At 44.1% G+C, this 16,013-nt stretch overlaps 1 protein-coding gene across 1 annotated transcript in view; it reads left to right on the top strand.

Annotated features, from left to right (window-relative positions):
• TACC2 (transforming acidic coiled-coil containing protein 2) overlaps nucleotides 1-16,013 on the top strand; it is a gene marked incomplete at both ends in the record, with an annotated part of 130,479 nt that overhangs the window by 76,146 nt on the left and 38,320 nt on the right. Inside the window, one exon of the mRNA XM_080621475.1 lies at nucleotides 10,771-10,925. Within this exon, the coding sequence (XP_080477601.1) occupies nucleotides 10,771-10,925 (155 nt within the window). The remainder of the gene's footprint in view (nucleotides 1-10,770; nucleotides 10,926-16,013) is intronic.

The following is a 16,013-nucleotide window of genomic DNA, read 5'->3' as shown; positions in this document are numbered from 1 at the left end:
TTCCATGGGTCTTGTAGGACTATTTATGCTGAAATAATATTAAAATCCTTCTCTGGAGAGGAGTGCCTGCCCTGCTTTCTGCACACATCAACGTCAATGCGAGTTCTTCTGTAATTGCATTGCACTAAAGTAGCTCTTTGTTGTTTCAGTGGAATGGGATTTATTTGATAAAAGCTTTATTCTTAAGCAAAAGATGCTTCTCTGCTGCATTGCAACTCAGGCCATAAAATGAACAGGTGACATTTATCCTGCTCTTACCTTGGGAGTGCCCCTGCTGAGGAACAAACTGGGGGTGAATTTGTGGAATATTGCTTTTGCTGCAGAAACCCATGAATAGAAAACACAATTCCTATTTAAACCTCCCAGCTTGGATTGGATGTGTTCTTAAATTGCTTTCTGTTTTTCTGTCCTACAGTACCGCATTTATTAGGGTTTTAATGCATCAGAAAGATAGCAGGGTAAAGAATGAAGGTACCTGAGAAATTAACTTTGTCTCAGTTCGGGGATTTAGTCCATAAAATGGTTTTAAATTGCTGGGATTAAAGAAGCTGGAATTGTATCTGTTTTTTCATTGAGCCATCCCCAGTTTTCAGGTAAATATGGAGAAATCTATAGGCAAACCATGGTGAGTGTTCTAAAGGAAGACTAAAATCATTCTCCCTCATTTTTGTTTAAACTGAAACAATCCTGTGATGAAATTGTGGGCTTGTTTTGATGATCAGACTTTGCAAGTCAGAAACCTATAAGGCATGGCACTAATGTTGCAGTGCAGGTGAGTAGCACAAGGTGTAATTGCCCTTTCTGGTACACATAGGATACATATTCTGTACATATGCTGTACCTATCACATAGCAGGCAAAAGTATTCCACCATAAGGTGGTGGACTTGCTTAGTACAGACCCAGCACTACGAAGCTGTGAATTCCCACTGATTTTTGGTATGGTCTGGAGCATTTTGCGTTTAACTGGACCAGACCTCAGAGACCCGTGCACTCTGGTTACACTCTGGTAGTCGCTCTGTGGCCACCCTGGGGCTACCAAACATGATTTTATTCTATTTTCAAGGCTTGATTCTCATCTTGTGTGCGCAAATCAGTAGTAATGTTCCAGTGGGACAACCGGATTAGGATGTGAGCTGAAGAGAGGGTTGGTGATCTGATTGTTTCCATCTCTGCTTCCTTTTCCTGTGATCTCTTCTGTGGTTTGTCTCCTTACAGTACAGCAGTTTTGTGAGTTTATGTAATTATAGGGTAGATGATCTTGTCACTCGACACACGTGCAACAGTGTGAGAGAAGTCCATTAATAGTTAATGGTCAGAAATGTGTCCCTAAAGGAACTGTCTTGTTAATGGAGTCTGGTGACATGTAAGTGACATGTTTGTACCTCCCGTGCCTCCTGACTCCATGTAAGCATCAGATCCAGCACTGAGAACACTCCCCATGGGAGGACAGGCACAAGGCAGATGGCTTTCAGTGGTCCTTGGAAGTCATCACCCTTGAGCTTTGATAGGCTGGGCTGAGGTCTTTCAAAGGCCTTTGCTCTTTGCTGGGCAAAATGTTTTCTGTACTGTTGAATTCTCTGGAGAAGTTCTGCTATTTCAGTGGTGTATTTTATTGGAGAGGGGCAATACTGATTGTGAGGGCTATGCGTCTCACTGTATTTTTGTTGGTTTTTAATGCCATACGTTTAGCAGATGCTTGGATGCTGCGTGTGACAGGTAGGCTAATTCAGACACCCAATATTAATATTTAATACCCAAAATAACCAGATGAATCTGCCATCGCATCCCTGCTTTCTGTATGTCACTGTACAGGTTTAATATTAAGACCTTAAGTCTGTAAAATTGAATATAAAACATCTGTAGGAATGTTTTATATTCAAACCATGTAGGTGAACAATGACATAAGTAACAATCGTGTTAAAAAGCTAATTACTGTGGGATGTCATGTTAGGTGGAAGTCACTGAGTAGGCAAATACTGTACAAAAACGATAGCATACAAAGCAGACACATCGTTGAAATGATCCTAACCTAGTGCTGGGATGAAAATATGACCTTTTCTTGTAGCTGTAGAATATCCGTGGTACTTATGAGTAGGCCCTTGAGTCAGCTAATGGCTGCTGGCCCGAACGGGTAATGGCATCTCCAGGAAAGCAGTTACCATTCAGGCTGTCTTGATGATTCTGAGTTATGATCCAGAGCTGTATTTGTAAGAGTTGGGAGAAATAAGGGGGAAAAGAAAGAGAGGAAAGATAGGTTTTATCTCTGTATTACAGTACTGTGCATCTGCAACGTGAGTGATGCCACAAGATGAATTATGAGGTTGTCAGTTATTAAATTTTATATAAACAGAAGGAGAAAACCCTCAAATGTAATATGTACTGAGCAGTACTTTTCCCCTACTCTGGAGTCTGCACACATCCATAGCAAGAAGCCATTCATGCCATTAGGAGATCCCGGGCTGAGTGGGTAAGATAGACTCGAGGTGGATGCAGAACTGAACAGACCAAGAGTATGTATGTGCAGCAGTTCAGTGGCAGAGTTGAGAGTAGGATTGATCTTCATCAGGAGAGATGTATTGCTGAAACATCCTGCCTTGGTGTTCTCTTTGTTGTTGTTTATTTGGTTTGGGGTGTTTTAAGAACTATATGGAAAAATCAGTTTAACCATTGAAAATAGCACTAGGATATCTGGAAAGGTTATATCAGACTGTGTACGGTGAAAGAGCTTAGACTGAAATTAATGTGCATTTCTGAGTGCCTTGCTTCTCTGTCTTTAGAAACTAATGGTACCGAGTGTCTATTAAAATCTATCACCCAGTGTGGCTCTTCCCAGGGCAGTTTATGTGCCTGCTTAAGTAACACACAAACCAAATTGACCTCAGAAGTAATGGAAGGATGTCCTGCATCCTTGATTCTGATCTCATCAGTAAACCAGACCTGAATTATTCATGCAGATTTTATGAGGATCGGCTCTGAAAAGGATCGATGGAGGTGAGACTACGGAACTTGTTCCTCCTTTTTATTTCCCGCTTGTCTCCCTATGGGATTTAAAAGAATGAAAATCAAAATTCATCTTCAGTACTCAATTGAACATTTTAACAGGCTGGGATTTTTTCGTCCCTGATTTAGATTCATCTCACTGTGTATGATACCTTGCTCAGTACTCATGTGAAATTTATACCTTACCTTTACGATACAACAGCTACAGATGCTTTGGAGAGCCAGGTGTGATGGAATCTGTGCGTTACCTTTAGGTATTGCCATAGGTGGTGCTTATGTACCAACGCAGCAGTGTTTGCTCATTTGGGTCCTTCCAAAGCATGGCTTTGGACTCTGTGTTTGCCTCAGAGCCTTGCTTGTACCTCTGGTGCACTGAAATCTCATTATGGGAACTGAGCCCTGTGTGATGTCCTCCTGGGAACAGGTGCCTCATGTGCTCTTATTTGTCATTGGATTCTTAAGGCTCAGGGAAACACATCTGCAGATAACTCGAGTGTGGTTTTATGTGGCCATGATGATGGTGAGAGGTGATGGATGTGCTTGGGCAGCCCTTTTCCCGTGAACTGAAGATGAGGTGGAAAGGAAGACAAAATATCCATGGAGTGGATGTTTTGTGGCCATAGGGCCATGAAGATGCTGCAAGGGCTGGAGCAGCTCTGCTCTGGAGCCAGGCTGACAGAGCTGGGCTGGGTCAGCCTGGAGAAGAGAAGGCTCCTGAAGGGGAGACCTGAGAGCAGCTCCAGTGCCTAAAGGGGCTGCAGGAAACCTGGAGAGGGGCTTTGGACAAGGGCCTGTAGGGACAGGACAAGGGGAATGGCTTGAACCTGCCAGAGGGGAGACTGAGATGAGCTCTTAGGCAGAAGCTCTTCCCTGTGAGGGTGCTGAGGCGCTGGCCCAGGGTGCCCAGAGAAGCTGTGGCTGCCCCATCCCTGGCAGTGTTCAAGGCCAGGTTGGACACAGGGGCTTGGAGCAAGCTGCTCTAGTGGAAGGTGTCCCTGCCCATGGCAGGGGTTGGAACTGGATGAGCTTTAAGGTCGCTTCAACCCAAACCAGTCTGGGATTCTGTGATTCTAATTAGTGGATAGAGTTTCTTAGTACCAGTGAGAAGGATGGAGATTATGGAATGCTACCTGGGCATCAGTGGCAGCTATGAGAGACCTCAATTACTCTGAGACATAGTCCACTAATAAGAGAGATGTAGCATACTTCTTTCAAAGTGCAAAGCTTGGAAGAATATATACAAATTTAAATACAGGTGAACAGCAGTGTTCACCTTAGCTCTGATGGAACAAATTCCCCTTCAGCTGCTCTTTATGTCGTTACTCATGATTCTACAACCCCAGCTGGTGGAGAGCTTCTCTTTTGATTCCATTGCCCATTCCCCACTCCCAGCACAGGAAGCTCTTCTCCATAATGCAGTTCCAGCTCCTGGCTCCGAAAATTCATAATGGCACATACCCATTCCTCTCCAGACTATCCATATTGCACACCGATAGGTCAGGGCTCCATGAAGTAGCTGGGCATATTCTGGGTGTTTTTCTGAAGCTATATCTAAATAAAAACTCTATAGATTTGACTCTAAGTGAAATAACTCCACAAAATCCTGTGGAGCTCCCTCGGCACATACCACTTCCAGATTTGTTCCCCTGTGTCCCTCCATAGGAAGTGATGCTGCTGAACCCCAGCCCTGGTTTCAGAGCTCTGCTCTTACATTAATTTTATATATCAGACCTCCCTTTCATTCCTGTTGGAATAAAACCAGTGTGCACACTCGCGCTGGTTGTACTGCTGTAGTGTGAATAACAGAAGAACCAGAGACAGACGGCAGGGTTCCTGATGCGCCTTAGGGCCACAGCTCAGTTGCAAACTGCTGCTTAATGAATCAGGTTTCCAAGTGACAACTGGAATGACCTCACTTCAGTGGCTAAAGAGGGCAAGCAGTGAGGATGTGGAATGAAGAAATCCCATTCTTGCTCACTGTGTGCTTCCAGCTACAGTGACCAAAGGGCAATTTTTCACTCTGAAATCAGGGGGGACATAAAATTATAAGCATCTGGGGCTTACAAGAAAGGGTTGTGTAACTTATGAGGCTGTATTTCTGCAAGGCCAGAGGTGAAGAAGAGAAGTCAACCCTAGTGACTCCCTTCTGTATTTCCTGCGGAGATTTATTGAACAGGCTGGGCAAGACCTCAAAGTGTCCAGCTGAGAGTGGGAGTGCTCCTGCTCCACAAGCTGATGCGGCGGTGCCAGATTTGGATTGGTCTGGTATCAATCCAGCATTTCCCAGTTCTCCCCTGCTTCTCGACCCCATCTGTGTGTGTTACATTTGCTGTTTACTGGCTGTCTTTTGAGAAGGGAGGTGAAAGAGATGGACTGAAAGAATATTTTGTACTCTATTGCTACCAACTAATCATTTTGTAGCTTCTACAGTCTATAGCTTTTGTGCCTGTTTACAAAAAACAAAGAATACAGATCATAGAATCCCAGAATCCCAGGTTGGAAGGGACCTCAGGGATCACCTGGTCTAACCTTTTTAGGCAAAGCATGACCTAGACTGGATGTCCCAGCACTCTGACCACCCAAATCTTCGAAATGTCCAGTGTTAGGGAGGCCTCCACTTCCCTGGGGAGATTATTCCAATGGCTGATTGTTCTCATGGTGAGAAATTTTCCTCCTGTGTCCAGTAGGAATCTCCCCAGAAGTAACTTGTGCCCATCACCATGTTTTCCATGTGAGTCCTTGGAAAAGGGAGTCTCCATCTTCTGTGTAGCCACCCTTTAAATACTGGAACACAGTGATAACGTCTGCTGTAAGCCGCCTTTTCTCTAGGCTGAACAAACCCAGCTCTCTCAGCCTTTCCACATATGGCTTCCCAGTCCTTTGATCCTCTTTGTGGCCCTTTGACTATTTCCAGCCTTTCTGCATCTTTTTTGTACAGCAGGGACTAAAACTGAACACAGTATTCCAGCTGTGGCCTGGCAAGCACTGAGTACATAGCATAATGACATCTTTATCTCTGCTGGTGATGCCCTTGTTGATGTTCCCCAGCATCCTGTTGGCTTTCTTTGCTGCAGCTGCACATTGTTCACTCCTGTGAAGCTTGTGTCCACCAGGACTTCCAGGTCCCTTCCCACAGAGCTGCTCTCCCCAAGTAGATCCCATCTTGTGCTGCACTCCTGGATTGTGTTTACGCAGGTGCAAGACCTTGCACTTGTTGAACTTCGTAAGGTTCTTGTTAGTCCACTCCTCCATCCTATCCAGATCATCCTGCAGGGTGATGCCTTCCAAAGTATCCACTTCTGCACTCAGCTTGGTATCATCCACAAGCTTAATCAGGCTGCATTTGATAGAATCACAGAATGGTTTAGGTTAGAAAGGACCTTAAGATCACCTACTTCCAATGCGCCTGCCATGGGCAGGGACACCTCACACTCGATCAGGTTGCTCAAAGCCCTGTCCAACCTGGCCTTGAACACTGACAGGGATAAAGGGATCTGGATGATTCCATCATTTGGATGACTCCATCACCAGGATTGCTTATGAAGACATTGAACAGCTTTGGGCTCAATATCTATGCCTTGGTGGGGGGAGAATAGGAAGATATGCCACTTTATGAAGGCAAGCTCCTGCTAATTTCCCAAGCTGGCTGAACAGATGCATAAACGTATGTTCCTTCCTGTAGCTTTTATTCCCATCACTGGACCATAGACTGGCCCTACAGACTCAGACTCCGCACTTGCATCCCCATCTGCACAACGTCATGAGCTGGGGCCGTCGGATGAGTTCTCCATCTCTAAAACCCACCTTTCCCATCTCATCTTGCTTCGTCCTTGGCTGGAGCTTCAGAATGATATTCTAGATGACACAAGGGCTCTTCCTTTTGTGAGAGCCCTTGTTATCATCTGCCCACAGCTGGATCTGTATTATCTGCCCACTGCTGGCTCAACAGCTGGATCCATGGTGGCTGCTCCTTGTGCAGCTTTGAATTGGTGCCGATTCTCACAGTGTATCAAAGTTGGCAATCTGTTTTACCCCATGAACTTTACAGCAGCATTATTTCTTGTTCTGTGTATTCCCTGTATTTCTCAGAGAAAAGACATTATGAATAGAACTGGCTCAAATATGTAATTTCCTTTTCACAGGAAATCCTGTTGTTCTGGGAAAAACTTCTCTTGCAGTTTAAAGTAGTCTTAGAAGTAGTCTTTAAAAAATACCCTATGCAAGAGAGACCATCGGTGTTTTCACTAAGGAAATCGGAGCACAGGATCTGACTTTTCCAGGATATATGTAACATAAACCTTTGAGTGTAGTCCTGGTATGCGCTTCCAGGCTTTATGCCCTCTTCAGATTCCAGGCTATGACGATGTTGGTCTGTTATTGAGCTTCCCTTCATATTTCTTTGTTAAGTACTGTATTTTGCCAATGCAGTTGCTACACCTAACAGATTCAGCAGCATTTGGGTTATGGTTAAGGCAGGTCTTACTTGATTACAGTGCTGCTTATAGAGGGGTGCTGCTCAAAATTGGGAGTGTTTAATCGGAGTCTTTTGGGAATTATTAAGTATTAGCAAAACAAAGCCTTGTGCTGGAGCTCAGGCACCACAGCTCTCTGGGCATGGACTCGGGAGGTTCTCCAGAGGGGAAGCTCATACAGTGAGCAAAAACAACAGACATTTCTCTTTACTTCAAATGCTTATGCCCAACTCAACAAAAAAGAGACCAAGTAAAGGTAGCTTGTTTAAAAGGGAGATAACACGTTTGCAGAGTCTTTCCATCCTTTGAATAAAGGAGAACTGCCCTATCAAGCCTATTTAACAAAGCAGTTACAAATAGGAATAGGACGTGAAAACAGTTTTTTCCCCTTTCTCTTATATTTCATATATTTAGATCTTTACTGTAAATTACCTGTGCTCTGCAGGCAGGTTGGAACAAAGGGGTCTAAACATTATTGTTGTAGTGTTACAGAGCAACGCTTTGAGTTCAAAACGAAGAGAGTAAAACATTAACTAAGTATAGCACAATGAAGCTTTATGTGAAAGCCTGAGCGATATGAATTACCTTTTGTTTTGTTGGTTTAGATGATAACTTTCCAGGTTTATTTTTATGACACAAGAAACATTTCTCCACTGGGAAAATATCACACAACCCCGGTTCTCTTTGATTCTCCAACTTAAAGGTTTCCTGAACCAGCTCTGGAAGGAGGAGAAAGCATTATTTTGTTGAATACCTGCTGTGCAGCTTTATTTACAGAAGCTTTTTGTTTGAAGTTGTTCTTAACTTAAAATATATTGAGCTTTAAACATGGTGCATCTTTGAAAGGATATAATTTAAAATGCTGCAGGCTGCTTCTTCCAGTTTGACTGTTCTGGGGCCTGCTGAATGTTATGGTTGAACCAATGACACAAAGATGGTATTTTGAGGAGCTGCAGCAACGGATGTAATCGAAAGCCAGGCACGCTATTTTTGAACAGGTTCCACAGGTCCCCCAGGGACGCAGAATCCCAGCCTGGTTTGTGTTGGAAGGGACATTAAAGCTCATCCAGTTCCAACCCCTGCCACAGGCAGGGACACCTTCCACTGGAGCAGCTTGCTCCAAGCCCCTGTGTCCAACCTGGCCTTGAACACTGCCAGGGATGGGGCAGCCACAGCTTCTCTGGGCACCCTGGGCCAGCGCCTCAGCACCCTCACAGGGAAGAGCTTCTGCCTTATCTCCAACCTAAATCCCCCCTGTTTCAGTCTGAACCCATCATCCCTTGTCCTGTCACTACAGTCCCTGATGAAGAGTCCCTCTCCAGCATCCTTTTAGCCCCCTTCAGGCACTGAAGCTGCTCTGAGGTCTCCACACAGCTCTCCAGGCTGAACAGCCCCAGCTTTTTCAGCCTCCCTTCATATGGGAGATGCTTTGACATAAGTTTGCTGAGAAGAAAAGCCCCCAAAATCCCCAAGTAAAGCAAACACCCAAAGCTATTAGCTGGTAGGAATCCTTTTGCTTTGCACAGGAGCAGAGGTGATGAAACGGGGCTCAGTGCTGGGCTGTGATGTGTGCCCTGATGGTGCGTGAAGAGGTGGGAGCTCTCACTGGGATCTTGCAGAGGCAGCAGCGAGAATCACGTCCACTGTGCTCCTCAAGCTGTCAGGGGTGACACCAGGTTCTTTTCTTCCCCTGCTCGCCACATGCTTTGTGCTAAGGTAGATTTAGGCAAATGTAATCGAATGCAAATCCTGTACTTGCGCTTCTGCTGCTTAAAATAACCATGAGCTTCAGGAAACCAAACGGAGTCTGTCAGCTCAGAGTTATCTTTTAACTTGAACAGAATGAGAGGAGTCCTTGAGGATGGCTCAGGCAGTGCTGCTGGGGGATGAAATGGCTTTTCGTTTCATGGCAAATTTTGTCCCCATTGTGCTGGGGCAGTGGAGACTTACAGCCATGCACAGAATTGCTGGAAGTAAGCAAATTAGTCCTGTCCTTTGGGAAGTTGCCGTATTCAATTCACTCTGTTACACACCTGTAGTAAAAGTCTGCATCCAATCGACAAGCTGATTGAATGTGTACTCAATATGTGTTCAGTTCATATTGAATATGACACCATTGTTACTGCATTGCTTGCTCAAATGCTGCATTGCCCGAAAATAGGCTTCAAGAAGAAATGTTTAAAAGCTAAAATTTGATCTCAGTTTCATTTAAGAACAAATAAGATCAACAGTTTTCTTCCCTGTGAGGGTGCTGAGGCGCTGGCCCAGGGTGCCCAGAGGAGCTGTGGCTGCCCCATCCCTGGCAGTGCTCAAGGCCAGGTTGGACACAGGGGCTTGGAGCAAGCTGCTCCAGTGGAAGGTGTCCCTGCCCATGGCAGGGGTTGGAGCTGGAGGAGCTTTAAGGTCCCTTCCAACACAAACCAGTCTGGGTTTCTATGATTTTCAGATGTAGAAGGACATTTTCTATTGCTGGTCTCCAGTAAGAGTAAATGCTTTGTCCTCGTATGGTTTAGATGTTCACTTAATGTTTAGGTTACCCATCGTTGTGTACAGTTGCTTCCTCTCAACCTTGCATTTCATTTGAATGGCTCCATTTTGTGTGCTGCTGTTTCCTTGCTGGGTTTTACCAGCCCATTGTGGTCCCTATGGGTTTTGTGCCTCTGTGAGCACACGGTGCTACAAAAGGATTATTGATAATACCAGGACTCTGTGCATTTTACAGCTTGTATCACCTTCTGTAACAAAGCCATACACTTACTGCCTGAAAACGGCTATGGTAGAATTCTGCTAAAAATAGGATGCAATATTTCCATGGGGAAGAATGCAGAAGGATTTGCTGCACCTCAGGTATCTCCATGTTTGCTTTCTCACCTGTAGGAGCACACACAGAAATTCGATGCTGTTTTGGATGGGGTTTTTGATGAACCTGTGAAATTCTCTCTTTTTGTGCCAAGGGAAGTTGCAGACACTACCACAGCGCAGTCGGTGGTGGTCTCTCTATGGGTCTGTGTGGTTGAGCCACCTTCACACTGCAAATCTGGCTTGCAGAACAGATTTATTTCCAAGTGTGTGTTCCCTTTTGTAACTCAAAGTGACATAAATACTGGTATATGAGGAAGATGATAGCCATGATACTCTGATCTGGAAGCCATACTGCAATGTGAAATCTCCTTTGGGACATGCAGAGCTAGCCTGATAGCTGAGGTCTGTGCCATCAGCTCGAAAGCCCTGCATTGCCAGGCGTGACGAACATTCATCTTCACCCTGCTCACGAGTCTCTCATTTGATTTTCCCCAGGAGCTCTGACTCTGAAGAAGCATTTGAGACCCCAGAGTCCACCACACCGGTAAAGGCACCACCGTCACCTCCACAGCCGCCCCCTGAAGCAGCAGCAGTTGTAGCTGACATAGCAGAACAAGAACTCAAACCCCAGCTGCCCTTGGAAGACACAGGTAAAGAGCGTGTAGTGTATGGGACAGGTTACTGAGGTGGGTGAAGCTGCAGGGAGGTGTTTGTGTGAGCACAAGCGAGGAGTTGATGCTGATGAAATATCTTCTACAGGATTAATGCTGGGGATGGACTCTTCGTCAGGGACTGTAGTGACAGGACAAGGGGTAACGGGTTCAAACTGAAACAGGGGAAGTTTAGATTGGATCTAAGGAAGAAATTCTTTACTGAGAGGGTGGTGAGGCACTGGAATGGGTTGCCCAGGGAGGTTGTGAATGCTCCATCCTTGGCGGTGTTCAAGGCCAAGTTGGATGAGGCGTTGGGTGCCATGGTTTAGTGTGGGGTGTCCCTGCCCATGGCAGGGGGGTTGGAACTGGATGATCTTAAGGTCCTTTCCAACCCTAACTATTCTATGATTAGTTAGTGTATGCTGGGCGTTATCCATGCTGTGAGGAGCAACCCTGTCACCTGCTGGGGTAAAGAATCTCTCCATTTGACAAGTATTAAGGAAAAGAGGCGCTTTGTGGAAAAACATTTCTCCCTTTCAATCACACTTCAGTCCATAGGATTTTTACAGAGTCAGATGAGTAGGAAAAGGAGATATAAGCTACAGATGAAGGTATCTGGATGAGCACTGTTAACTAGGACAGTTAATAATGTTGTTTTCAAATGCGTTGTCACCTGAAGCAGAAGGTGAACAAAAAGCCCATTAGAATGATAGAAATACTGATATTAGCTTTATAGGAGGAACACAGGAGTATGTGTGAATGTATGTATAATATACGTACATAAAATTGGTACACACTGGGAAAATAACCTTTCAAATGTGAATATCATGTTTAAAAACACAAAGAAATCCTTTCCCCAGGAAAGTATTCTTTGTTCTCCAAATTGAACAATGGAATATGAGGGAGTAGAAAGCACTCCCTTAGCCCAAAACAACTTTGGGCTGTCAGATGACAACTCAGCAGTTTAACACCGAGTTCCCCATTATGCTGTCTTCTACCCAAAAGTCAAGTCATCTTGATCACCTAGCTAAATCATATAAAGGTGATTTTCCTCCTAGCAGACTGAAGCTTGCTTGTATATCATTTGGGAAGATGTACAGCACTGCCAGGTCATGTTTTAATGCTTCCATTTCCACTCCAGAAGCGGCTGTGCTTAGCAGAAGCCAGAGCGATGTCCAGGGCTGGTGTGTGTGTATTATAAAGGCTGTCCAGCTTTGATTGAAACCTTCAGGACAAACAAGTGTTGCAAGTGTCTCAAGCCACCTAAAGCATCTCTGGAAGTTACGCATTAAGGAATTCTCTTTAAGAACATGATTTATGAGACAAGTTTATAAGAAGCTGGAAAGATTTTCAACAAGCTGACTCCACAAAACAGGCATTAAATACTGAGACGTTCTGACACTTCCTTCTTCTGCTACAGTTCCCTCTTCATTGCATCAGCATTTCTTAATCTCCATCTTCTTTCCCTTTTCTAATCTTTTGCAATCTAATGATGACAAAATAAGCACTGAGAGAACAAAAGAGCGCATATGCTAAACAGGACTGGAGTGTGGTTTTAATTACTGCAATAGATTATCCTTAAACCCTTGATTACACGTGTGCTTCCCTGGCACATGTACTTCTTGTCTCCCTACATCCCATATCTCCCCCTCCTTTCTTTCACATATTTCTGGACAAAGGTAGGGAACTGAATATATCTGTTCTTAGCTGATGTGAGCTATACTGAAGGCCATTGGGATGAAAACATTTCACTTGCAAATAAGATATGTCCATGGGAGGCCAATTGCCACAAGCTGAGCTATGTTCAGCATTGCAAAATGCAGTTATACAACAGAGTAATTTGAAGGAAAGAAGGCAAGTAATACAGAAGAAATTCAGCTGTAGGAGGGCAACGCAAAGCATTCATTTGTTTGGGAAATATTGAGAAGGAATGACTGATACTAAGACTATAGCTTAGGTGTTCACATGCTTCTTCAAGGAAAGAATTAAGCATTTTATGCTTTATAAGCTGCTTGAGTGACAGTTATCTTGTAGTTTATTTACCTCATAGGTTATGCATATGGCTGCATACAGAGAGAATAAGTCCCCTCCTTGGGGGTTATGGGCAATGGAAGTAGAGTTCCCCATTGGTACCACACAGCTAAATAAATAGGTTTCAATAAAAGAAGAGTAAGGAATATGGCAACCGGAGAGCCTGGCACACACAGGGAGAGGCAGGGATGTCCAGCTGGGTTTATGGTTCACCAGCTATACATGGCTTTGTCTTCTGCGTGAGGCTGGTGACAGAGCGTGTGTTTGGGTGGAAGGAGGGACCATAGGAAGTGTTTAAAGGGTTGTTTCATCTATATCTGATAATAATTACTCGTGCAGACGGCTGCAGTTGTGCTGCGTGATATCATTAACGCAGCAGCTGGACCCCACTGCTGGAAAGCCAAGAGAAGAGTTTTTAATTAGGTTGTCTTCAACACAGGCTTAGTAAATATGATGAAAGGGAAATACAGCTAGGCTCATCCTGGGGTTGTGCCAGCTCCTGGTGGGGTAAAACCTGCTGCATGGCTCCAGTCCAGCAGCAGCAGAGCAGGAGAGGGGACTTGGTCTGTAGGCAAGTCTGGAGGGGAAGATGAGTAACGGAGAACGTATGGAAGCTGCCTCTGAACCCCAAAAAGTGTCACTAGTGCCTTCCATTCCTCCATAACTTGTTTGTTTGTTGTGGGAACGTGGGTTATATTCTTGAGACAAATGACTTTGAGGGGTTTTTTAATTATTATTAATATTTTGGTGGTATTTTAAACTATCATTGTCTGTCTCATCAGCTTCTCATAGCAGTCTCTTCTGTCCTTTGCTTCAGCTACCTGAGCACCAGAAAGTGCCCCCTCCCGGCCCTTTCTCCCAAATATCCCCTGTTTCTAGCCAGGAATTCCTGCCTAGGCAGGGGCATCTCTTCTGCCCCTTTCCCCTCAACACCTTATCCAATTGATTAATGAATTCAGGTTGTATACACAGGGGAGATGTGAGAGCTGGAGTCCCCTCTATGCATTACAGCCTGCTAGTCAGGATATGGGGGCCTATCTTCAGTCCTTCTTGTGCCAGGGAAAATGAGGTCAGGCTTTCCAACAGAGAGAGATGATGATCCAGACATAAACAAACTGATTTTTTGGTATGGAAAACTTCCTTCAGTGTTTATGCTGACAGAGAAGAATTGGAAATAACCTTTATAGGAAAGTTTTCTTTCAGAATAAATGACAAAAGTATTTCTAAAGGAGTTTTTTACAAAGCACTACTAAATGCTTTCATAAATTCAGAGACTTCTCTTGACAGGCTGAGAGAGCTGGGCTGGTTCAGCCTGGAGAAGAGAAGCCTCTTTAAGGGGAGACCTCAGAGCAGCTTCCATTTTCAAGCCTCTCGGGTTTCCCTCTGTTTCAGAGACACTCGAACAATATCTCAGCACTCCACCATTACGGGAATTTATTATAATTTAAAGACAAAAATCTTTTTAAATAGCTCAAAACCTGTGATGTAAGAGGACAAATGGCAGTGCTGTTAATGTCAGGGAAGAACGGACTATCTATCTCTTTGTAGTAATAAAGGCGTGCTGGTTTGCAGTTGTGAGAACTGTTCATATCTTCCTCACCAGCCTTTCTGCTTGTACTAGTACTGAGCCAGTTCTGCTTTAATGCCAGAAGAGTTTAACTGCTTCGTTTCCCTCCTACCAAAAGCCGTGTTTTCTGAGCCAGTTTCACATATTGTTTCATAAAGAAACAATAAAAATATCACTATGGGGAGTGAAGCGATGCTCTGCAGCAATGTGTACTCTTAAATAAAGGATTTGATTAGGAGGAAGTTGTGAAATAAGCAATTAAAGAAGATTAAAGCTCTGTACAGTGTGGAGCACACCAAATTTGAGTCCTAGAATTTGAGTAACTAGGAAGCCTTTTACAGTCTCTTTGCTGCTGTGATGCATGCCCAACCTCAGCTCTGCCATGCCTGTTATTTACAGTCCAAGTCCTGCAGGGCACTGCTTTGGTTTATTTGATTTTACTTTGTTTAAATGCGTGTTTGTACTGACTTTGAACAGGGGGCCTCAATCCTGTTGAGGCCTTTGGTGAACACGGGAATGAAAACAACGAGTAATTGCAGACAACTTCTTGTTCAGATCCCCCTTTCATTTCATGCTGACCTGCTTTTGTACTCCACCGATATATTAGAGCTATGCCAGTGTTTATTGTTATGTACTCCCATAAAACGTCTTCCATTCCCATTTCATTGTACAATGTAAGATTATCCTAATGCTGGAGTTTTATGACACTCTTTGAGCAGCTCCCTTAGCAGAAGACCTATCAGTGTCAGAAAGTGATGTGTGTGGGAAGGGAGCACCAGCTCAGCTGGCAAATCAAGTCTAATTAATGGCCTCCCAGCCTAGCTTGGGTTTACCAAGCCCGACCCAGTGGTAATTAAGGAGAAAAGAAACTCTCGTGAAGTCCTGCCACATTATTGGCATTCATTTAGCAGAAAAAACACATTAAAAGATCATTTTAATTGATGTGACTTAGTAAACTTCCACGGTCTTAAAAGAGAAATTGTGTAGCTGTCATCCTTTGACAGCCTCTGGAAATACATTCAGCCGCTTGAAGGTGTTGCTTTGGGAATTGTGCCCGATTTCCTTAAATCCTCTCCGTCCTCTACATCCATAAATAATAATCCTTGCAATCTCTATGGAGACATAATTTCTTCTGAAACAAAGAAAAAACATGGTTTCTTTCCTGTTCTTAATCTGTTCATAGCTTCTGACTAAAATCATTGATTGACTGTAAAGCTTTTATGAACAATGTTGATGAAGATAGCTGGGCAAAATGGGAATTATTCTGCAAACTATGTCAGAACTGGAAAGAAAAAGATGCCTAGAAATTTCCCTGAGATCATTTAAGGATGAGCAAAGCATTCAGTTTTGTTTGACTGATTTGCTTTATAATTGCATAATTTATAAAAATGACAACATGAAGAATGCTGTGTTGCTTCAATAGGAAACATGGGGGCATTTTGCTCCAAGGTGTATGAGTTACAGCTCAGAGGAGCTGGCTTGAACTC

Source organism: Psittacula echo, assembly GCF_963264785.1.
Source record: "Psittacula echo genome assembly, chromosome: 6".
In the NCBI taxonomy this organism is placed as follows: Eukaryota; Metazoa; Chordata; class Aves; order Psittaciformes; family Psittacidae; genus Psittacula; species Psittacula echo.
This window is presented reverse-complemented; position numbering and strand designations above follow the sequence as displayed.